The sequence below is a fragment of the Pogona vitticeps genome, chromosome 3 (genome assembly GCF_051106095.1).
Source record: "Pogona vitticeps strain Pit_001003342236 chromosome 3, PviZW2.1, whole genome shotgun sequence".
In the NCBI taxonomy this organism is placed as follows: Eukaryota; Metazoa; Chordata; class Lepidosauria; order Squamata; family Agamidae; genus Pogona; species Pogona vitticeps.
In genome coordinates, this window is record NC_135785.1 from 54,552,527 (window position 1) to 54,577,775 (window position 25,249).

General features: G+C 43.8%; 1 protein-coding gene across 5 annotated transcripts; it reads right to left on the reverse strand.

Moving 5' to 3' along the window:
* Window positions 1-1,284: 1,284 nt before the first annotated feature.
* On the reverse strand, window positions 1,285-24,850 carry SFXN3 (sideroflexin 3). 5 transcript variants are annotated; one of them, XM_072995647.2, is made up of 11 exons: window positions 24,719-24,850; window positions 19,850-20,016; window positions 18,274-18,444; window positions 14,559-14,657; window positions 13,716-13,791; window positions 12,966-13,051; window positions 11,868-11,995; window positions 10,936-10,985; window positions 8,500-8,549; window positions 5,025-5,072; window positions 1,285-4,283 (listed from the first exon to the last, which is right to left on the reverse strand). In XM_072995647.2, exons 2-11 carry the CDS (start codon window positions 20,011-20,013, stop codon window positions 4,187-4,189), a joined length of 969 nt encoding a protein of 322 aa, XP_072851748.1. In that variant the 5' UTR covers window positions 20,014-20,016; window positions 24,719-24,850; the 3' UTR covers window positions 1,285-4,186. The 5 variants fall into 5 exon arrangements, with proteins under 5 accessions (XP_072851748.1, XP_020646486.1, XP_020646487.2 ...); XM_020790827.3 differs by having other exon boundaries at window positions 24,672-24,840; XM_020790828.3 differs by having other exon boundaries at window positions 19,867-20,016; window positions 24,672-24,839.
* Window positions 24,851-25,249: the final 399 nt, after the last annotated feature.

Here is a 25,249-nt window from a genome sequence, read left to right on the forward strand (position 1 = left end):
CTTTGTTCCACTTAACAAATATTAGACTGGGGTGGGGGTGGGGAGTAGCGGTAAAACAGACCCAGGTACAGAAAATACTTGGGTTCCCAGAATGCCACAAACAACATAGCCAATAGCAATGTTAGTTATGCCTTCTTAGAGTTGTAGTCCAAACCCAAATATACCCAATATCTAGGTAGGCCAGAAAAGGTGAACCCTTTCCTAATCCTTCCTTGAAAATACTTACCTTCTTATGGCTGCTCCCATTCCTCCCCAACACACACACCTATGGCCTACTTTTTAAAGACCGTGATGGTCTGGTTGTACACCTCTTTGTGTAGCCTCTTCTCAAACAGAGATGGTTCCTTACAGTATATTATGGGTTGGGTTGAAAATATATGCATAAAAGAAGAGAATCTTCATACAACAGGTTAAACTGCATTCTCAAACAAACAAAAAACAAAAGCATTTAAAAGAAATGAACCTCTGAAAAATACCTGTGGGATACATGGGACACCCAACAGGATGTATCTTCCAACGCCTTTTGCCATTACCACCTGCAAGGAAGTGATCTGCCACAAGGCACATTTGTTCAAGACATCAGGAGAGCCTGTCAGTTTTACCAGAGGAATGTGCAGAAATCACTATCCAAAGTGCTAGACAAAGCTCTAATCTCAGAGGCTGACCCAGCCACCCCATCCAGCCACCTTCTTAGCTACCATGGAGATTCCACCATGGTCACCTCTACAAAACCAGAACTTCAAACTCATAAAAGGAGGGACAGGTGTCTTGGGGTGTGTGGCAGTGAGTGGGAAAGGAGAGGTGCTCAGTCCTGAGCCCTCTTCCAGTTTCCCCACACAAACCTCGGGGTAGGGGAAGACAAGAGATTTAGACCAGTTTTATATCTCCAATTTAGGCCAACCATGAAATTGTGGCTCTTCAGATTTTTTCTGAACTGCAGCCCCCATAATCTCAAATCACAGATGCTGGGCAGGATTGTTGGGAGTTGCAGGCCAAAAATCTCAGCAGGGCCGGTCACCTACCACAATCTAAAAGAATTCTCTTCCATTATTTGAGAAGCAGAAAAGACCAAGAAACAATTTCATCATTACTTCCACCTTGCTACCAAAAGCATGAGCCTGTGAATAGGTTGGAGGCACTGTTATCTGCTCCAGTATTATGGCTCCTTCCCTTTAAGGCTTGCCACCTAAAGGAAGATTTAAGCCTGCTGTATTTGAAGAAGCAACATGGAAATAAATTCATTGGCTCTATCCAGTTCTATCACCCCAAGAAAGCAGCAAGAGACAGAGAGTATATTCTTTATTTCAAAACAGTCGTCTTATTTAAAGCTATACAGGAGGCAAGACACAAATCCATATGGAACAATAATTGTTTCAGGTTTGGTAAAACAAGCTTCAAACATGAACCAGAATAATAAAAGAAAAAGCATGATCCAACAATTCTTTGCATGATTATATGAGGTTTCATTAGGAGTACACACAATAAAAAGCACAAAGCAACCTCAGACAGAAGAACCTCCAGCAGCAATGACATTTATAAAGAGCCAAATAAACAACCCCTGGCTATTCTGTTCAGATTAAAATAAGTGATTTGCTCCACGAATGAAAAGAGCAGAAAACTGGATTATGCCACTGACCTTCAAGCACTTTGGCTGACGGTCTGTGGCAATTCCAGCCATTTACATTCTTTATCCCACCGTGCAAGCAAAAAGTGTGTCACTACACACATCACTTCCAATTTCATCTTTTCTGTGTGATGCTAAAACTAACTAATTCCTTTAGACTCTGATGATGATGAAGTCAATGGCAAACATGGCCTTCAATGAAAGGTTCTGGTCTTTAGCAACAATTAAGTCATTTGATGCTAGTCTGTACAGAACACAGAACTGAATGAATCAAAGAAATAGGTATGGCTTTAGCTTAAGAGATTTATCCCACTGAGCCATCAGCAGAGGGGATTCTTTGTCTACCCTCTTTTGATTTTTCAAAACCCCTAAAGTACATGCTGTGAGACACATCCACCCAAAGATTCTAACAGGGTAAAGATGCACTGATTCAGTGCATCCGATCACCACATGCAGATCTCCTGACCCTTCCATTCACTCATTAAAGTCTACACAGCAGACAGAAAGAACTGGGGGTTATAATGCAATTGTTTAATCAATGCAGAGATTTTTTTCCACCAAAACCAAACAAAAAAACTTTTTGTGTGCATATTATCTCCTTTAGTAAGTACTTACTGCTGGTTTTGCAGTAAGGCTTCAAACCAGTTCCAAATCAGATACGCTATTCCCTTCCTAGCAGAGATGTCTCAGCAGTGCAGACACCACGAGTTGACTGCAACTACATGTATCAAAGCTTGTCCTTTACAGTACACTCTAAGCTAGAAGTGAAACACATTGCACATGATATACAGATATCTGGGATCAGGTTTGCCCCAGGAAATTTTGACTTTGGATTAGAAAAGGATCTATGATCAGAAAGATTAGGGGCAATGAAAGGGGAAGGAAACATGATGTAGAACACAGGGTTTTTTGTTGTCATTTTGAGAGGAGGGCACTGTGCAGTCTGGCCTTTTGGGGGCTGCCATCATAAGACTTGCCTCATCAAATGAAAAGGCAAAGGAACATGGTAAGCCAACAGCAGAGATCCTGCCACCCCTGCTACCTGTCCCTTGACCTTCCCCCCCCTTTTAAAAAAAGCATCACTAACCTAGTATACAAATGATGCCACAAATATGCAAATATAGCTAAGCAGAAGAGGTGGGAATGAGACCATAATATAGTGCTAGGACAACATGCTGTGCATAGAGAAGGTCCGAAATTCAATCAGGGCTGAAAGATCTCATGCCTCAAAAGTGCTGCCAGCCAGAATTGACAACATTGAACTAGATGGACCAGTAGTCTGACTGAATACAAAGTAGTTTCATGTGTTCTTATGAGGCTGTTACAAAGCTAGACTAGATCCTTTCCTGCTTGACATCTTGAAATGTTACAGTCTCCAAGAGGCAGATTCAGTGTATATTTACAACTACTGATATCCATGTGCTTTTGTGATGCCCACATGTAGGGGAGAGGCAAAGCAAGGCAGCCACCTCAGACAGCAGGTTTTCAGGTGTCATGAAAGGGCAGCAAATTGATCATTATTTAATTTAAGAGCATTGTTTTTCATCACCAAGGATAGGAAGACTGCTTAGCTGGCTTTGAATACTCTGCCTTGGCCAACGACATGATTTGGTTTGGTTCTGCCTACAGAACAGAATTATGCAAATTTCAAACTTTTCTTCCTCTTCTAAGCAACCCTAAAGAGCAGATCTGGTGGAAAACCCAGACTTCTTCAACTGTTTACTTTTAACTGCTTTTCTATTTGCACAGACATTCTCACAATACGGTCAATTACTTGCTTCCATTAAAGGCTTTGGATATTCTCTTCTCTGCATATCAGGCTGATGATGATTGATTTTGTAGTTTTAAGGCTGCATAAACTGTCACTGTTTTTTCTTTCTCACTTTTCTTCCAAAATAACAAACACAGCAAGAGAATACAGACATTCTTATGCAAATATGTTTTGCTTGCAAAAATAGACATTTTACTATCTCAATAACATAGATACTGCAAAAAAAATTACACATAGTTCACTCACGAAAGCATAGTATTTCTCCTTAGCACTAAATTCATGAAACGTAAACTGAAACGCAAAGCAAGAGGCCTTCCTCAATGGAATTGAAAGGATTCAAGGTGTTTGTTTCTCCTGTTCTCCAAATGATCCCAAGATTACTATCGTTTTTTAACAACATTTCACAGGGATTATACACATACATCAACACATCACACACACACACACATACCACTGTGGAATTATGCCTAATACATGGAGTCAGGCTCGCTTAAGGAAGCTTGAATCCTTTGGTTCCGACATATAACTGCGCCCAGAATGGAATGTTTCTACTTTGTTCACACATTACAATCTAACCCAAGGGTTCAACTGATTCAGGAAGGTTTTTTTTTAATAAATGTAAAACTGCCAAAACTTGGCAGCCAATAAGAAAGCAGCATTTAAAAGGGATTTATACTATTACAAAATGTAACTTCCTCCTTGTGAGCACCAGATCCCTGGTTCCTCTTCTGTCCATTCCACCACACACCAGGGTCAGCACGAGGAAATCTCTCTTTCTTTCTCGCTCTCTCTCAAAGCCCCTTATTAAAATAGACAACCTCAACGTTGGGGTTCTTCTCTCTGATCGCAGCTTGGACCTCAGATTCCAGGCGACTCACTCGCATTGAGCTGTAGAGGTAGATAACATGTTTAAAAAAACAAAGCAAAACCCTAAGGCTCGTCAGCAGCACAATTTTTGCAGAAGCAGCCTTGAGGGGACGGTAGAAAATTTGGGTTCAGATTGCCAGGAGGAAGAGGAAGGGAAGGATTGTCAGTCATAGTGTGTGATGTGAAGGCTTACTGGATAATGACCTTATAGGACCGGGATCGTTTAGAGTAGCTTCCCCCAACCCAATGCCCACTAAATGTTCTGGGATAGCACTTCCGCCATTGGGTATGCTTGCTGGGGATGGTGACAGGAGGCTGGTTTAAAGTTTTCTACCAAACATCTGCATCAGTAGCAGTCTGATCCTAAGCACACCCCACCAGCACCACCATTATCATTTTCCCCTCACTTGTTCTGTTTTACAGATTTCCACCCCCCAGGTGCTTACAGTCTAAAATGTGAGGTCGAAAGAGAACAGACCGAAGAAAAAGATAGAAGACTAAAGGCTAACAAAGCACAGGTGAATAAATACCATTATATATAATCAAGTCAAAATCAAGAGAAATGATTTGGATCCCATTGGTACCACTTTTTACAGAATTCATACAGCCCAGATTTGGGCTTCACCTTCTAAGCATATTTACAGCCCTGAATAGATCTGATAAAAATACACACACCTACTGCCCATCCTCACAGTAGATCAAAATCTACTTGAAACCCTCACATGACATAAGAACACAACTGAATGACACAGTAGCACTTACCTTTTCTGTGGGAACAATGCACAGCACAAGGGTGTAGCAAACACCAAGCTGCGGGAGGAAAGACAGAGACAACAGAGGTGATTCCAGTTATTATGTCTATCTTCAGTGGCTCATGATTCTCTCAAGGAAAGTGTCAAGCCTTCCCACAAATCAAGAGAGAAACAAATCCAAGGTATACACCATATATATCTGTGCTTTTCTGAATATAGGGCTGCTTTCTTGTATTCACTCAGAATGCTGAGTGAGCAGCAATGGAACCAATTACCTCAGGAGGTGGTGAGCATGCCAGCACTGGAAGCATTCAAGAGAAATTTGGACAACCATCTGTCAGATTTGCTTTGATTTGGATTCCTGCACTAAGCAAGGAGTTGGGTTCAATGGCTTTATAGGCCCCTTCCAACAAAATTATTCTATGATTCTATAATAACACATCCTGGATACATATCTCATTCACAAGTATACAACTGTGGAGGGGCTGGCTGCCCTGCCCTGTTCCATTTCCCACCAAATTCAAGGCTACGGATAGGCGTGAACCTCAGTTTGGAAGTTTGTGCCAGTTCATAAGTGCAGCAAGTTCCTTTCTCCCACCTCCCTGGCTAGATTCCCCCACTCAACAGCCAACACACACTCCTCTCCTTCTCCTCTTTGGCTAGTGGACCAGACCCTGGCAGGAGCACGGGCTTCCCTGCTCCTCCTCCTTGGCTGGTTGCATATTCAGCTAAGGAGGCAGAACAGGCAAGCCTGTGCTCCTGCCAGGGTCTGGTCGAACAGCCAAAGAGGAGGAGGAGGAGGAGAGGAAAGCACTCCCAACTGGTGAGTGGGACATTGCCTGGGAAGACAGGGGAACAGAATATGTGGGACCTGTCGTGCTACGTGTACGAACCTTCACAAACCTCCAAACTGAGGTTCATGCCCATTTCCACTCCAGACCAAGAAGGGTGGCACCAATCCTTTTTTTAAAAAAAACCAAGTGGCCAGAAGGCAACCTCTGGCTGGCAGGATGCAGGGGGAGGAGGTTATTTAGGGCCCAAAAAGTTGCAGCAGGGAAAGAACATTAAAATGGAGTGTTGTACCCCAAGAGGCTTCGGGGTGCCTAACACCCTGTTTTAAGGCCTAATTCTTTTTATTAATGATGGAGAGGGGTTGGAGCAATTAAATGGCTGCAGAATTCCCATCACTCCAATTTCTTTAAAAGGGAACGGATAAAATTCATATAGCATGGAAAACTGCACCCATCCTTCTCCAAACTGGTGCTCTCTAGATGTTTCTGACTACGTCCCAGCAACATCACTGGTATTACCAAAGGTTATACAGTGGTGCCTCGCTTAACGAGCGCACCGTATAACGATTAAATCGCATAGCGATCCGTTTTTTCGGATCGCTAATGCGATCGCACAACGTTGTTCCCATAGGGAAAAATTCGCTTTGCGAAGACCGGTAAGCGTTTCGCTTACCGATCTTCGCAAAACGACCCCCGCCGATCAGCTGTTCGGTGGCCAAAATGGCCGCCGGAAGCCGGGAAATGGCCTAAAATGGCCGCGCGCAGCGTTTTCGCGCCCTCGTTAAGCGAGGCGAGGACGCGAAAATGGCTGCCGGCCATCCTGAAGCTTCGCTGAACGGTGAGTATTTGGCCTATTTGGAACGCATTAAACGATGTTTAATGCGTTCCAATGGAAATCGCTGCCCCGTTCAGCGATGCTTCAGCATAGCGAAGGTTAATCCGGAACAGATTAACCTCGCTATGCGAGGCACCACTGTAGTTCAAAACATCTGGAGGGCTTCAGACTGGAGAAGCACTGGTGCAGTTACCCCTAGCTGACATAATGCTATTCTGTCTCTCCCATTAAAAAAGGCTGGGGTGGGAATTCCATGACCTGCCAAAGCCCCATTCCTCCAGTCAAAGAAAGAAAGAAAAAGGGCCCAGAAATGGAAGGGTATAGAAACAGTATGTCATTTTAATTACAATAAGTCATTTGGGATCATCACATAAAATGCATTTGGCTGATCATACAGAAGAGCTGTATGCCAAGGTATAAAAAAATGGAACAGGCAAGATCAGAATGCAACATGACAAATCCAGTGTCTCCAAACGAGACAGACAGATGTAGCCTCTTTTGTTAAAAATCGGTGCCAGTTTTAAAGGTCAACTCAAAGTACTGCAGTCTCAGTACAGAAATTCCAGAATCTCTGCAGAATATGTGCATCTTCATGTGTGTATGCATCCTGGCGTGTAGGATGATTCCCACATTCTTTCCACCACTACAGAATATCATTTTGTCAGCTTCCGCAAGCTGAGTATTATTTGGTGCTACTCAAAAAAAAACCTCAATCCATGCTGAATTATTACTCATATCCTGCCTTTTCTCCAACATGTTCATTTTTTTTTAAATTTTATTTTAATTAAAAAGTACAAAAAATAATTAAAAAAAAAACAAAAAATACAAAATACCTACTACAACAAAAAAACAAACTGTAAATTACGAGACTATAAATTACAAAACATAACAGTGAACCCATCACCCTCAGGACTAGCATTACACTTCTTTCCATCCATTTTCATTCCAAAATTTCAATGTTTCTTCATTCGGTATATACCCCCTCCCTCTCCGAAATACATGTTCTAAAAATACGTTCCATATTTTTTTAAAGTCATTATTTTTCATTTGGCCCCTGCTTATTTTCATATCGCATGCCAGTTTATCATTAATAGCCATATCCCACAATTCTCTATACCATTCCTCAAGGTTAAATTGATTTTCATTTCTCCAATTCCTTGCCATAATTATCCTTGCAGCCGCAATCATTATTATTATTAAATCCTTATTTTCATTCACCAATTGCTCTTTACTCAAATTCAATAAGGCTGTTATTGGGGACATTGAAATATTCAACCCCATAATTTCAGTTATTTCCCTAAATATTACTTTCCATTCTTTCTTTCTTTTTTCACATAGCCACCACATATGTAAATACGTCCCCTTCTCTTTTTTACAACTCCAACATAATGATGACACAGTTTTATCCATCATATTCATTTTGACCTCTCCAACATGTTCAAAATGGTGTACATGTTCATGGTTCTTTCCTTTTTTGCATTTCACCCTCCTAACAACCCTGCAAGAGAGAGAGAGAGAGGAACTGGCCCTCAGTTACTTATTAAAATTTTCATGGCTGAGGTGGAACTGTACCTGCATTTTGCCAGCTCTGGTCTACCGCTAACTGTACCACACTGCTCTGTAGTGGCCAGGGCTTTGAAACGTGCCTTTTTTGGACACGAACTTCCTGAAATCTCCACTGAGCAGGCCAATGGTTGGCTGGGTGATTCTGAGAACTATACCGCGCGCCCCACCCCCAGTAACCTCTGATATTGGTAGTCTTCTCAGTCAACTGTAGGTGCTATGGAGAGAAACACTAACAGCCTCTTCTTTCTGTGTGACAAAGAGCCAACAGTTCTATCTACACAAAGCTCACTTACCACAGGCCTACCAGTCCAACCTGCAGAGGGGCATTCATCCAGGGGTACCGCTGAAGAGAGGAGAAAAAAGGATATTATGCTCAGTTACCTTCATTATTGTTCAAGTAACTGTTCTCATTTGCAATTTACAAAGAGGCCCTTCTCTTCTCAGAAAGAGTTCTGTGGGATATTACCTAAGCCTCATCTATAGCACAGGTCAACAAAGGGACAGCAGCCAGAATTCTGTTAGTATCCCTGCAAGTTTTGCAAAACTTACTGCAGCAAATTGCAGCTGGTAAGGCATGTCCTGATTGTGTGCCAGGCCATATAGCCAACTGGATCACCAAGATGTGACCTGGTACCTTATCAATTAACTGGAAACATTTGTGTCAAGTTACACAAATCCTATCAGTAGGATTCTAGCCAATGTGAATCATCAACCAGAGGCTGGGTCTTCTCAGCAGTGGCCACTCCAGTCTGGAACTCCCTCCCTGTGGAGGTACGATTGGCCTCCACCCTCCTGCGCTTCCATAAGCAACTGAAAACCTAATTTTTTACCCAGGCCTTTACAAACCTCACCCCTTTGTACCATTAATTTTGTACTGTGTTTATGCTGGCCCTTGTTGTATTGTACACTTTTCTTATTTCCTGGAAGCCGCCCTTGTCCACTAAAGGGGCAAGGTATACGTTTAAACCAATAAAATTAAAAATAATAGCCTCAGGGTTTGAGATCAAGTGATATGAGTTCAGTTCCCTCATCCGCCACAGACAAACTGCATGATGGAATCACCTATTCTTGCATTTGGAATTACATTTGCATGATAAGGGGAAATCTTGCCAGTTCTAAACTTATACACCAGATAGGGGGAAATAGCACCTATGGGCTTCATGCAGCCCACAAGCCTTTCTTTGCAACTCCTCACCATCTCAGGAAAAAAAAATCATGTAAACATTCACAGCACCCAAAATCACTGGCAAATAATTAGTCTCACTCCAAGCTCCTTTTTTTGTACAATGAAAACTTTTACTGTTAGCTGTAAAAATGAAGACCCTTGTTCTAATCATTGTCAGCATGTTCTAGTGTCCTGCTGCTTGTATAGCTTCCTGGTAGACCTTCCTAAGGGACCCTGTACACGGTGTCCTCCCTGCCTTTATGATTCTGGAGACCATCAGTCCTCAAGGAAGCCCTGAATTCCATCCCCTGCAACTGCCTGGCTAAGAGACTGCACAAAACTTTTCATGCTGGAACTGCAAATTAATCCTAAGTGAAGCCCTAATAAATTAATCCAAATAAAAACTGATGTACTTGAATATACATGTTTTTTAAATTATTGGGTGAAATTAAAGAAAATGAACAACAATTAATGTTTATGCATAATGAATTTTAAATAAAATTTAAAATTCGATTGAACTCTTTCCAAGTTCTAATTAACTGACTGTGATGAGATGATTTTTACAACAACAAAGGTAAATTTAAAATATGAAATGAAATAATACAGACAGACACACAGACACACAAGCAAGACAGTGGAGAAATGGATTCGGCCATTTTTTTCTTTTGAAATTTTTATAATCTGCTTTCCTTCAAGCATGCAGTCAGCCAACTTGAGAAACTGCTCCACCAAACACCTCTTCTGTACACACTTAAACTAGATGTAGGTTTTGCTGAAGCAGAAATAAATCACTTCCCAGTCAACACTCATAGGCCTTTAGGACTGAAGAATTACATATTTTCAGATGTCACTGATGTGGCAAACTACATACTCTTAAATTGCCTTATGTTATTCCCAAAACCTATGTGTCCTTTGTTTAGTTGCTCAGATGTTCTTTAATTAGGGGGTCCATGTTGCAGTGCTGTGCTATTTCAGATGATTTTGTTAGTCAGCTTTCTCCAACCTGGTGCTCTCCAGTACTGGTGGACCACAACCCACCTATCAGTTTCAACCAGTGTGCTATTTTGGCTGAGAATGATGGGGATTCCGATCCTACAGTTCTGGAGAGCAGTAGGTTGGGAAAACCTGCCTACAGAGGAGGAGAGTAAATGATGAAGACCAATGGCTAGAACCCAGGAAAGGTTAAAGGGCATTACAAGTTCATACATGAAGTACTGGAATCTGAGGAAGATATGCCCCACTAGTGGTCCACAGGAAACTGAAATGTAATGGAAGACTGTTCACGAAAATATTTCTCAGGGTGAAAATCACAATGACAAAATGATAAAATAATGGCCAGAATCCTATGGGTTATTTGTGCGCCTGTAAGGGCAATGGTAGAAATCACAGCAGCAAATCATGCTAGTTAACAAGTAACCACTTCTATTCCTCACTGCATGCCCGCCACCTTCTGTATAACACATTTTTTCAAATGTGGGAGTGGGGTGTTCCCATGTAAAGAAATGAAGCACATCCTTCTCCACATGGAGACCTGTGAAATCAAGCAAGATACACAAAAACTTACCTTTAAAAATGCTCTCTTCTCTAGTGCATTCATGATCACAGGAGGAATCGCTATGATGAGAAAAAACAAAATAGAAAGATGGAAGTTACACCTACCCAACTGGAAGTCTCCCAAAGGAAGGAATGCAGGGAACTCTTCCAAATGGTTGGCTTACTCCAACAGCCTTCCCCAAGTTGGTACCCTCCAGATGTTTTGGACAACACCCTCCATTAGTCCCAAACAGCACAGACAATTGTAAAGGATACTAAGAGTTGTAGTCCAAAATACATTGAGGACACCATGTTGGGGAAAGTTGTTCTAAGATCTCCTAGAATTGGCTGAAGTTAATCTGACCTAATATTACAGTGAGATTTGCAGCTCTCTTTTAGCTAGCAAAGAGTAACCTAGAATTTCCAGGACACAATGACAAAAGTTTCTATTGTTTCAGGTTCAAAAGCAGAGCTGAAGTAAGCACATTCCTCAAAATTCTGCTTTGCAAACTCTGATACTAAATAAACTCCGTGTTCTCCCAGCATGCAGATCTTCCCTAAGTATTGAGACCACAAATAAAAGAAAAATAAAAAATAAAGACAAAACTATATCCAAAATATAGACACAATACCTGACACAGTCAAATCGCATTTCACCATCTACCTGTAATTTTTTCAAAAATTACAGGATTTGGCATGCTATAATAACCCAACAATGCTCGGCTAACAAGATTTCACATCAAAACCTCCCAGACACAAAACAGCTGAAAAGCACCAAGCCTAAAGCACTGTGATTCCCAATACCAAGTTAACACATTAATACTGAGTTATCATTCCCTCCCCACAGCAGCCACAAATATTTCACAGCCACAAAAACAAAACAAAGACACAATTGGTGGAACTGCATTTCAGATGTTTCTTCCCATCCTTGAAACAAATAGCTATCCATGGAGTACTACTTACCCATAGCAGGTGCAGCCATGCCAATGCGAGACACCACCACCTGAGCGATTGCTTGCTCAGCTGCCTTTTTTGACTCACCCAGCCGATTCCCTTTCTCGTCTGTAATGGGGATACCAAACTTGAGCTCCCTGCAGAGAAAAAAAATATGTGTACAATGTATAGCAATTTGCAATCTTTCTGTTGCCATCAGAAGTGCTGTGATTCTGCTATGTACACCCACCCTTCCCACATTAGGGACAGAAATAGTAGATGATGTCTGCCCTTTCGGTTCTCAGGAAGAAGATAACTGAGAATGAAGTGGCATAGGATGACCTGACAAGGTAGTGCAGCTTCGTTCCATTTCACCTTCTCCACACTTCCCTATCCTGTTTTTCTCCCCGCTACCCACTTGATTAGTGCTAGAAACAATTACGAGAAACTACAAGAGTGCCAGAATGAGATGCAATGTGTGTGTGGTACAGGGAGGAAGGAGTGGCGTGTGATGGGGGTTGCACGTGAATCATGGTTTCATCCAAAACTGGCATACAGTGCTCTGCCTGCTCCCCATCACTACCTGCAATCCTTGGGTCATGACCCTCACACATTGACCTTAGCTTCTGATCTGAGGACAAATGGTGCAGCAATCTTGCTGAACCTAAGCAGGCCTAGTTCTGGTCACTATCTGGGTGGGAGACTGTATGGTCACCTGAAATATGTTGCCTTGATGGCTGTGGGAAAACAAAGGCAAAATATAAGCAAACTAACTTTTTAAAAAATTACTATTACAAAAGCATCAAAGAAAGCAGAAGTATCTCTATTTAAAGAGTTTGAATAAGAAGTGATCTTTTATTCCCACTCACCCCACCCCCGTTCTATACTTATTCGCTCTTGGCAGCTCTGGAATGCTAAAGTGTTTTCCAAGGTTGTTAACTAAGCACCTATTATTACAGATCATTTGGATTGTGTCTGCTACACTGACAAGGACAGGAGGGTAAAGAAAGACACCCAACAGTACGGGTGATTGGAATACACAAAGGCTGTAATAAATGACCAGGAGTTGGACTTCAAAAACAATACCCCCAGTATCCTCTCCACTTAACACACACCAGACCATCTTACCTTTGTCTCATTAATGGGATGTTGATGCAGTTTGCAGCCGCCACAGCCGCAAAAGGCACATAGCGTCCGATGATGGGTGGCAAATGCTACCAAAGAGAAGAGACAAGATTGATTAATTTTGTAACAGGATAAATATTCCACAACACAAAGGCCCAGGTCATGAAAAATGAAGTTTTATCTTTGCCACTAATTCCCTGTGTATCCCTGGATGGGTCTCATCACCGTTTTTTGACTATAGTTTCCCCCACAGGCATAACGAAATGCCGCGGCCCTGTGTCAATGGGTTCATCCGTGCAAAAGCTTAGATGCAGGACAAAAGGGTAGACAGCCTGGATTGTGAAAATACACAACTCACCTTTTTTAAAAAAACCACAGCATGATTCTATATGGTATCTGCACACACTGACTGTTCAAAAATAAAATGTGTTCAATAGGCTCCATCTATGCCTATTGAAACTCGCAGATTGTGCACTAATCAAAGAGAAAGAGAAGCTCCCTATAATGGAGGCCATATTAGTAATATACAAGTTTGACAACCTAAGCTAGGTTTCTCCAGCCTAATACCTAATACCTTGCAGAGGTACTGGATGACAGCTACTGTCATTTCCCACCAGCAGAAGCTTGGGTTAATGTCAGAGAGCAGGAATTCCCTCCCAGCTATAAGGAGTTCCTCTCTAGCCTGCAGTGGGATCTTCCTCTGGGAGCAACTCCCCTCTGTGGCAAGACAGACAAAACCAGCTCCTTCCTTACCTTAGTCAGAGACTTGAGTCCCAGTGCCGTCACTACAGCTCCAGTGGTGGCACTGATGTAGGCTGCACCCAGCTGGCTGCAAAGGAAGGAAGCAACCTCTGTGAGGTGGAGAAACTCTCAATTTCTTCCTGTTTAATCACAGTTGTGACTGTTAACATAAGGAACAGCACTTGGTAAGTGAGGCATGGAGGAAGCATGCCTGTCACTCAGATCTGCCACAATAAAGGAAATGAGGAACAATATCTAGATCTCTTCTCACCATTCCTAGGCCAGCCAACAGTTGCTCTTTCCTCTTTGCTTCCTGCTTCTATACATCGGGTCTCAGCTGCAGCCCTGCTGCTGCCGCACCTCTCCCTCCCTTGCTTCCCCTCTAGGATGCCCAACAACTTCTGCAATTCTCTACTATCCACCATGCCATTTACAGGCAAGGCTAAGCCATTCCTTCTTTGACCACGCTCTTAAAATATCATCTTTGTTTAGGACTCAGATCTGGAAACCATTACCTTGTTGGCTTATCAAGCATCTTGCTATAGCAAGAATCTATTTTCAGTACCATGATTTGGCCTTGTAATATTTCATCCTCTGTTTGAATTAGAGGCCGCAACGTTCCTCTGTAAGTCCTACTAGGAACACCATTGTTAAGATGCCCCTCAGCCTATCAGGAATATTTGCAGCTCACATTCATAGCCTTCTAAAAACAGAACTTTCTAGGTCTGAATGGCAGGTTTGAATCCTAAAACATGACTTCTTAGAAACTGCTGAGGCTTTCTGCTGGGGTGACACCAGCCAAACACGTGGACTCTGCTGCAGTTCATCAGAGTGGATCACACGGTGCCTCCTTACTTGACGGTGATGGGAGCGTCCCCACTGCGGTTGGTGTAGTTGACAATGGCATTGAATGACTGGTTCACCCACTGCCAGAATAGCACGGCAGGGGTTGTCCTGCAGGAAGAGAGACTGTCAGAATTCCAACAGACCACTGAGCAGACAAAATAAAAAGCAAACATCATGGAAACCAGAGTGCCATGGTAATTCTCAAAGGGGTAGCAAGAGACACCTATTCGTCCACTCACTGTGCACACATTCACTCAATGAGGCATTCTTGTGATTTCCCCAGATTCACTTCAGTTACAGACACTCTTAACCACATCCTTTCAGGCACGCTGCCATGTACAGTCTTGCCTATACTTGCATGTGGTCATTGTCCCACACATAATTCATGCACTCAGTTTAGAGGATTTTGCATGCTCTATAGGTGACATTCGTGTACTTAAAAATATGCAAGCAGCTTCACATGCATGCTTATTGTTACAGACACTCAGAACTTTGTTGACTTTTGCACAGACATATATCCGCAGTTTTGAATATATGCAGCAATTCACATTCAAAAATGCCATATTACAATTCTGCATATGAAGAATCATTGTTCATGTCACTGTTGGCCACAATTCTACTCCTGTGCTTGCAAATACCATACACACAAAGTCACTGCTCCATAGTTTACACAATAATCCAGACCTAATTACATAGACGTGCACCCAAAGGGAATGTGGCAACATAGACGTGCACCCAAAGGGAATGTGGCAACATTTAAAATCCTACAACCTAAGCAGGCTTTTCCATGGATGCCAAGGTAAATGACCAGATACCACCCAGCTTCCCAGGAGGAACAACAGGGAAGTTTGGCCTTGGAGTTCAGAACGAAGCAGGACAAAGGCTAATAGAGTTTTGTCAAGAGAATAAACTGGTCATCACAAACACTCTTTTCCAACAACACAAGAGGCGACTCTATACATGGAAATCACCAGATGGGCAATATCGAAATCAGATTGATTATATTCTCTGCACCCAAAGATGGAGAAGCTCTATACAGTCAGCAAAAACAAGACCTGGAGCTGACTGCAGTTCTGATCATCAGCTTCTCATAGAAAAATTCAAGCTTAGACTGAAGAGATTAGGAAAAACCACTGGGCCACTCAGGTATAATCTAAACCAAATCCCTTATGAATACACAGTGGAAGTAAAGAACAGATTTAAGGAACTAGATTTGGTGGACAGAGTGCCTGAAGAACTTTGGATAGAGGCTCGTAACATTGTCCAGGAGGCAGCAACGAAAACCATCCCAAAGAAAAGGAAATGCAAGAAAGCAAAGTGGCTGTCCAACGAGGCCTTAGAAATAGCAGAGAGGAGAAGGGAAGCAAAATGCAAGGGAGATAGGGAAAGTTACAGAAACTTGAATTCAGACTTCCAAAGAATAGCAAGGAGAGACAAGAGGGCCTTCTTAAATGAACAATGCAAAGAAATAGAGGAAGATAACAGAAAAGGAAAGACCAGAGATCTGTTCAGGAAAATTGGACATATTAGAGGAACATTTTGCGCAAAGATGAACATGATAAAAGACAAAAATGGGAGGGACCTAACAGAAGCAGAAGACGTCAAGAAGAGGTGGCAAGAATACACAGAGGAATTATATCAGAAAGATGTGGATATCCCGGACAACCCAGACAATGTAGTTGCTGACCTTGAGCCACACATCCTGGAGAGCGAAGTCAAGTGGGCCTTAGAAAGCCTGGCTAACAACAAGGCCAGTGGAGGTGATGGCATTCCAGTTGAACTATTTAAAATCTTGAAAGATGATGCTGTTAAGGTGCTACATTCAATATGCCAGCAAGTTTGGAAAACTCAACAGTGGCCAGAGGATTGGAAAAGATCAGTCTACATCCCAATCCCAAAGAAAGGCAGTGCCAAAGAATGCTCCAACTACCGTACAATTGCACTCATTTCGCACGCTAGCAAGGTTATGCTCAAAATCCTACAAGGTAGGCTTCAGCAGTATGTGGACCGAGAACTCCCAGAAGTACAAGCTGGATTCCGAAGAGGCAGAGGAACTCGAGACCAAATTGCTAACTTGCGCTGGATTATGGAGAAAGCCAGAGAGTTCCAGAAAAATATCTACTTCTGCTTCATTGACTATGCGAAAGCCTTTGACTGTGTGGACCACAGCAAACTATGGCAAGTTCTTAAAGAAATGGGAGTGCCTGACCACTTTATCTGTCTCCTGAGAAACCTATATGTGGGACAGGAAGCAACGGTTAGAACTGGTCATGGAACAACTGAGTGGTTCAAAATTGGGAAAGGAGTACGGCAAGGCTGTATATTGTCCCCCAGCTTATTTAACTTATATGCAGAATACATCATGCGGAAGGCTGGACTGGAAGAAACCCAAGCCGGAATTAAGATTGCCGGAAGAAATATCAACAACCTCCGATATGCAGATGATACCACTCTGATGGCAGAAAGTGAGGAGGAATTAAAGAACCTTGTAATGAGAGTGAAAGAGGAGAGTGCAAAAAACGGTCTGAAACTCAACATCAAAAAAACTAAGATCATGGCCACTGGTCCCATCACCTCCTGGGAAATAGAAGGGGAAGATATGGAGGCAGTGTCAAATTTTATCTTCCTGGGCTCCATGATCACTGCAGATGGAGACAGCAGCCCTGAAATTAAAAGGCGCCTTCTTCTTGGGAGGAAAGCGATGACAAATCTGGACAGCATCTTGAAAAGCAGAGACATCACCTTGCCAACAAAAGTCCGAATAGTCAAAGCTATGGTTTTTCCTGTCGTGATGTATGGAAGTGAGAGCTGGACCATAAAGAAAGCAGACCGCCGAAGAATTGATGCCTTTGAATTGTGGTGCTGGAGGAGGCTCTTGAGAATCCCCTGGACTGCAAGGAGAACAAACCTATCAGTTCTAAAGGAAATCAACCCTGAGTGCTCACTGGAAGGACAGATCCTGAAGCTGAGGCTCCAGTACTTTGGCCATCTAATGAGAAGAAAAGACTCCCTGGAAAAGACCCTGATGTTGGGAAAGTGTGATGGCAAGAGGAGAAGGGGACGACCGAGGATGAGATGGCTGGACAGTGTCTGCGAAGCAACCAACATGAACCTGACACAACTCCGGGAGGCAGTAGAAGACAGGAGGGCCTGGCGTGCTCTGGTCCATGGGGTCACGAAGAGTCGGACACGACTAAACGACTAAACACACTCCCACCCACTATAGAGCAATCTTCTGCATCTCTCGACATAGAGAGAACTGGTCTTCCAACATATATTTTCCCTCTCTTTAAAACTAGCCATGCTTCAGGAGTGGAAATCTGGGTCAGATTTATGGGTCTTTTCATTACCCACATAGTTTATCTGACTTAAAATCAACTCTGAAGTCATTATGTTGCTCAGAGTGGGACAGGTATCCATATAGTATTTATTATGTATTTCCCTACCACTGCTTTATCTCATAGCATCTTGGACATGCCACAGGGGAGGCAGACAGAATGTTATCCACCATCCTCCAGCACTGCTGTCTGATCAAAATCAGATCAAAATTTGTAACAGCCTTTTTTTTCTCTCATTAAAGAAAAAGAAAAGAATGCCTAAAAATCCATGAATAAAACTGATGCATGTATGTGAGTCCCCCAGGAATCAGCTGTCTCACCTGCCTGACCCTCCCCATGCAAGACAGCCCTTGCAACAGAGTGCAACTTCAGAGTTCTGTGCATACCTGTAGAAGGTGAGCATGCATCCGGTGATGGTCATATTCATAGGCACCTGAGCAGACATTCGCCCAATCAGAATCATCTTCTCACCAGTATCTGGATGAAAAGCTGAGTCATAGATGTATTTTGCTTGCCATAGCTTGTCCTCAGTCAATCCTGGTGACACCTTTCCCATCCTGGAATGAGTACCAAGAGAAACAAAAATTGGAAGCAGCTCCAGGAAAAGAACTATGAAGTTGTGAAGCTCACCAGAGGAGAAGGATCAAATCATTGCACCAAAGAATACAGTCTGGAAGACAGGGTGACTTGCATTTACAGCTTCCTCAGATACAGAGAGGAACAAGATAACCCAAAAGCTGGACAGCTTGGGCCGCAGCCACATTGTCAGGAGAACCAGACTGAATATGCAGCAACTCCTGTCATTGTGCATGACGTCCAGCCCTTCTGGAGTTCAAAACAGCACTCAATAGCACTCAGAAACGAAAACATTCCTTTCTGTTCCAGACAAATATTCTGTAGTTCCAGGCAGGCCAAGACTGCCCTTTTCCTGCCAGACACCTGATCACCCCTTCCCCATATCTCCCATTTGCAGCCCTTTCGCTCATGTCTGTTTTTTTTGGGGGGGGGGGGTATTTTTAATGTGGGTGGTTCCTTAAGATAAAACAGAAGGAGCCCTTTGCTGTTTGGGAGGCAGCCTGCAGACATTCCAGGGACCTCAGATCCAAGGTTATGAATTTACCCATAAATGCCCCTTCCCCATCTCCCCTGTTTGCTACCACTGCATTCTTTTTTTAAAATCTGTAATTAAATTGCACATCTGAAGATGGACATAAAAATATTTTTCTTTAAAAAATAAAAAGGGCTGGGAGTGGGGCATGACATCCACATCACGTGATGTCACACCCAGCCCCTGGCCATGTTCACAGCAGCAAAGCACCTCCCCACTCAGGCCAGATTAAAGGTGTGCACCTGTTAAAGGTGACAGCACACCTGTTTGCAGCTAACCCAGAGCAGATACCGTTTTATCCAGATCTTGGTGAAGGTGTAGTTCCAGCCTTTGTGTGCTTCATTGCTCTTTAAATACACATATTCATCGACTGTCCTGAGGCTCTGTTATGGACAGAATAGGTTCCTTGTGCATGTCCTGATTAAATCAAAGCATCTGATTTGGAACCAGATGTGCAACACTCTTGAGCTATGCCCAAACTCACATTGGAAGAATTCAGCCTTCCTCCAGCCTTCTGCAAGCTTCAGTTTCCCAGCTTATCTGAATGACCAACTTCCTCTAGGAATTGATTTCCCCACCCTACTGGCTTCAGTGTGAATATTCCAAATAACACAGCAACTATACCAGAAAACCATTTTTAAAAAGCCCAGAGAACCAATAAAGACAAGGATTTTTCTCTTCCAGAAATTGGGCAAGAGATGTGATACTTGGGGAGTCACAGTTATACCAGATGCCTGAAATATTTCACCATGATAAATTATCTCTTTTGGGGTCAGCTACGGCTAAATCTCCCTCAGCATTGCCACTACCCCCTCCCTGAAGGACCAACGCAATCCCCAGACTAACAAGAGAACCTGTAATCCTCAATCACCCTCCGTGCATCTTCCAGAGTCTTGCTTGAGAGCAGAAGGTTGCGAGGATCTGTCACTGTGAAGAAATGCTTTGCTCTCCCCATAAAGGTGCCCTGATCCCATCGTGGCTCCTTGATGTTGATGTGCAAGGGCACTTCCCCTGACATTCTCTGAAACATATGGAGAGAAAGCAAAACAATCAAGGCACTGAAAGCGAGTGCAAGAATGCATACCTCTATCTGTGACTGAGAAGGATGCTGAAATGCCATGTTCCCTTGCCCATCAGCTACAAATCTGGATTCTCATGCAGGTCTAGAGATTTCCAAGGAAAGCAACAAATAGCCCTGCCTCTAACACAACAAAAGGAAAACGTATTTTTCTAATTTTCTCTAGGTGAAGCAGATGGTAACATTGTACTTACCATGCAACTTAGATCAGTTGATACATAGAAAAAGAGAGAGACAACAAAGTGCCTGTGGAAAATACAGTGGTGCCTCGCTAGACAATTGCCTCGTGGGACGAAAAACCCACAAGACGATTGTTTTTTTGTGATCACTATGGTGCCTCGCAAGACTTTTTTACTATGACCGTGTTTCACAAGACTTTTTTTTTTGAGACCAATGCTTCACAAGAGGTTTTTTTTTTTTAGACCGATGCTTCGCAAGACTTTTTTTTTTGAGACCAATGCATAGGGAACCTCGCAAGACAATTTTTTCACAAGATGACAATTTTCGCAGAACAAATTAAAATCGTCTTGTGAGGCACCACTGTATACTGTATGTCCTTCATCATTAGATCCGGCAGAATTTACTAGGTGACCCAAAGGCTGAATGTAGCTCAAGACAGCTTTGCTTGTAGCCCTCTCCACCTCCTTAAGTCAGCAGGACAGGATGTTTGGCTTTCCAGATTGTTTGCAATTCAATTCCTAGAAGCCCTGGCCTGGCATGGCCAATGGCCAGAGATCACAGAGTTGTTCTGCATCCCTATCCTTAGGTCTACCAGTGTCCAACCAGCCAACCTCTGACTTACGTGAAGCAGCATCACTCAAGTATGTTATGATGTTCTCACGACAGCTGTGGAAACTCATGGGATGATAGTGGGACTGGTGAAACCAAGCTTGAACATTTTGCTTACCTCAAAAATTGTTAGACTCGCCAGATGTCAAAAAGTGACTTAATAGCACATAATAACAGCAATGCAAAACAACTGTGTCTGTGTATAACAATGGCTACAGCATTTAATAAAACTAACAAAACTAAGCTTTATTTCCTTCTTGCGCTGAATTCTGCCCTTTCAGCAATTTTCCATATCTTAGCTAACTGTGGGAGTTGCCCATTGCCAGCCATGTGCATGAGAAATTAATTTTTGCTGCTGCGGAGACTCCAAATTAGATTTTAATATTCTTATTAGAGCTTATTTCTTTTCAAATGATTAAGACCGACAAGGATTATATTGGCATGAAAGAACATTTCCTTCAGTGGTCTTTTCACTTTCTAGAGAAGCATTGCTTGCCCTTTAAATCCCATTTTCCATGTCCAGACCGTTACCCTGGCAATAAGAAAAAATATATAAACATCCTCCTTCCTGCACTGAAGTAAAATGCCAACCGCCAATATGCCTCCAAACCAAAACCCTGAGAGAATCAGCAAAAAAAGGAAGGAAGAAACAAAAAGAAGAAACAAAAAGCCAATAAAGATTTTATCTGCAGTATTATTAGAACAAATACTCAGAGGCTTTCCTCTAGAGAAGCTATGTAGAGATAAAGAGTGAAACTAATGAAATTCTGAATATTTAAATTTCTTCTCATTAGTGAACAGAAATAGTATGAACTGGGAAATTAGTCAGTTTATGGTAAGAGGAGGGAAGAAAAGTTCAGCAAGGCACTAAAAAGTGACCTCCTCTATCCTTGATGGATCATTTCTACACCTTTTCCTGATCCAGACTAAAGGAACAGACTGGGGGAGAGGAAAGAGATTGAGTTCCATGTAAAAATGCAGTATGTTAGAACTTTGCCACTATATTAGTGGCAAATTTCAGAGTGAGAAGTCTATACATTCTGTACTTCTTCCCTAGAACTTCTGGGCCTAAGGTGACGGAGCTGCTTAAATGAATTTAATTTAATCATGTGTTACAATTTAATCATGTGTTACAGTCATAGCTTGACTTTCTTCTTTAGAACTCAAGACAATATAATATGCCTGCTTCTCCTCCCTCTTTTATCTTCACAACAAGCTTGTGAGGAAGGTCAAGCTGAGAGTGTGATTGGCGCAGGCTCACCCAATTATGTTCATGACAGACTGGAAGTTTGAACCTACATCTTCTAGGTCCAAGTCCAGCACTTTATCCGCTACACCACACCAGCTTAGACAATCACCACAGTTTCTGAATTAGGACCATGCATGTTAATTTGGATTGGAGTAAGAATCTACAGCTGCTTCCATGTCAATATTATTGAGATATCCTTTTAGTAACTTCCCAACCTGGCACTGCACAACTGAAGTATATGAGGTCTATTTCACCAGCAGCTACTTTTCTCCACGGACTTGGTGAGACTTTGGCGATCTCTACAATTCTACTAGCTCTATCCAACATGGCCACTAAGAAGGAATAGGAATGTGGACAAATGTGTGAAAAGGGATCCTATCAAGAATAGGTGTGAAATTTGGGGCTGGAACAAGTAGACCTCCACTACCCACTCCCACCCCATGGACTGTTCATGTTTAACCCAGCATCTGTGGGACTAATTTTCAGTTATGAAGAAGCTGTGCAGAGATTCCAAGCAAAGAAGGGGAAATTAGAAGCAATAACAAGGTATCCAAGAAAACTCAGTCCAAAGGAGGAGAGTGACAGTTGAACCCACAATAAAGTCTGAGATCTCTCCTGGCCACTCTTGCTACTGAAGCACTTAGAGAGGGCTAAGTGAGGTCACCAAGTAGTAAGTATCACTGTGCAAGGGCTACCCATTTACTATAGTGAGGATTTGAACCCTAGAATTTTCTCTCTTTTTTCTTTTTTAAAAAATTTACACTACTAGCCGCCTAGAGTGGCCTTATAGGCCAGATGGGCAGGGTATAAATCAAATAAATAAAATAAATAAATACTAGGATTGGGAGTGTGTGTGAGTGTCTATGGATGAATACCTACTTTCTTCCTATATAGGCTTTGAGTGGCTAGATCAGAATCAGTGCATTAGGTTCTGTCTTTCTCTTCCCTCCCTCCTTTTTTTAACAACAAAAATCCCTTCTTTTTATATGATGGTGCAAACAGACTGTCTGATAGCCTTTACACCATTGCCAGAAGGTTGGCTTGGGGGGGTGCAGAAGTACAATCCTCCTACATACCTCTTCCCACATATTTATGGTCCACCTTATCCTCAACACTGAAGGCACTGAGCAACCCCACTTCCACTCCAGGTTACAGCTATCTGCATTTCCCCATTAGTGGGAATGGGTTTTTAAATCTGGGAATGCACAAATACCACCATGGGTGGCAAGTTGGATAACCGTCTGCTTGCCCTTGTTCAGGCATGGGACAGCATGCATATCCCTTCCAAGCAACCACAGGACTAAAACATCGGAACAACCTGAGAATTCAGTTAGCCAATAGTGGTCTAGGATGGACAGCGAGCAGCATCCACCGTGAGTATAAGGCATGTAGCAAGCATCACGTGAACTCCCATAAATGCATCAGAAGGTTGGGATATGAATGTAAGAAATAAAATTAAAACATATCTCATAGGATTGTTGTGAAAATAAAAAAAAGTTTGGTGATCCCCTTTGAGTGAGGGCAGGGGAAAGCCTAACACATACATACATTGTTTCAATAACTAGAAGACCTGAAATCTACACGGACCTGGAAAGAAGATTAACATCTCTTCCCAAAAATGTACAACGGATCTTTGCTGAAAGAACAGCACCTGTTTTATGGATCTGTTGTGGTACAGGTCACAGCCTTCAAACAAAGCAGGGACCTCTCTTAAATAAACAGGGCTTACCAAAATCGAACTGGCATTCTGTTTGGCATCTCTTACAACCAACCCTTCATTCTGTGGGGAGGAAAGAATTAAAAGGAAAGGCAGGGCCATATGCCTCATTCTAATTTAATCTGTCGCCTTGTATAGCACACCTCTCTCCCAGGAGCTCCAGGTGGCATGCGTTGCCCTATTCATCCCCCTCACAACAACCTAGCGAAGTAGGCCAACTATAGAGACCTAGCGCCATCCCTAGGAGGCTCTGGGCATCATGAACGGGCATCCAATACATCCTAAGCCACCATCTTCCCCATCCACAAGTTATGAGGACAAGACAACTGCCACAAACTCAGGCAGGTCAAGAATGGGGGTCGGGGGTGGGGATCCCGTTATGTGCTGCCGCGACTACAGCTGATGGGGCACCTCGCACCTGCTTCCTCTTCCCCCCCCCCTCCCGGCGCCTCGGAGGACTCGAACCCGGGGCTCGAGAGCACCACGCGCTTGGAAGTGGCTCGCGGGCAAAGGGAGGCCCCCGCCGGCGCATGCCGAAGCTCGTGACGCGCGATTGGCCCCTACCCAAAAGCACTGACTCAGACGAGAAAGGATGAAGAATGTCAGCGGGCGGGCGAGCGGGCGGGATGGATCGGGACGAAGACTGAGGAACCCCCAAGCAAGCAAGCAGGGCGGGCAGTGGCGAAACCGCGCGGAGGTCGCGGGATCCCCTACGAAGCACGCTGTCACGTGAAGGAGGGAGGGGGGGGAGAGACGGGATCGCGGGATCCGCGGGTGCCTCCATCCGTTCCCGCCTTTGGGAAGGGAAAAGCGGGCGCGATCCCTCCGGAGTTCGCGACTCACTTGTCTGGAGGAGGAGCGGCGGCGGCGGCGGCGGCGGCAGGACCCACCCGATCGATCGCCCGGCAGCGGCTGTCGGCAGTCCCGCTCCGTTCCCCTACTCGGTCCCGGCAAGCGAGCGCACCGGCCTGTGGCCCAGCGGGAGCCAATCCGAGGGAGCGGGAGCCGATCGGCCGAGGCAGGGCGGCGGCCTAGCAAGTTGCTGTGAGCGGTGGGAGGAGGGCGGGCGGCTCGGCGCTGGGTGGAGCCTCGGCGGTGATGGGCCGCCTGTCCTCAGCAGCCCTTGGCCGGCGGCTGCCGCCCGCGCTCCCCTCCGGGGCCGGCCTGGATCCGATTAAGCTGGCCTCCGGGCAGGCCTCCTCCTCCTCCGCGGGGGGCTTACGGGCGCCGCTCCTCTCGTGGCCAGGCCCAGAAGGGCGCTCCTCCCGTAACCATCAGCCGGGCTACGTGCCGGCAGACACACAGAGCGAGCGGGCAGGCGAGTGGGCGAGCCCCGATGATGCTCCGGCCGCGATAATCCGCCGCAGCGATTCGGAGCCTGCGGTAGAAGCTCTTCGGCTACAGGGCTGGGCTTTCACGCC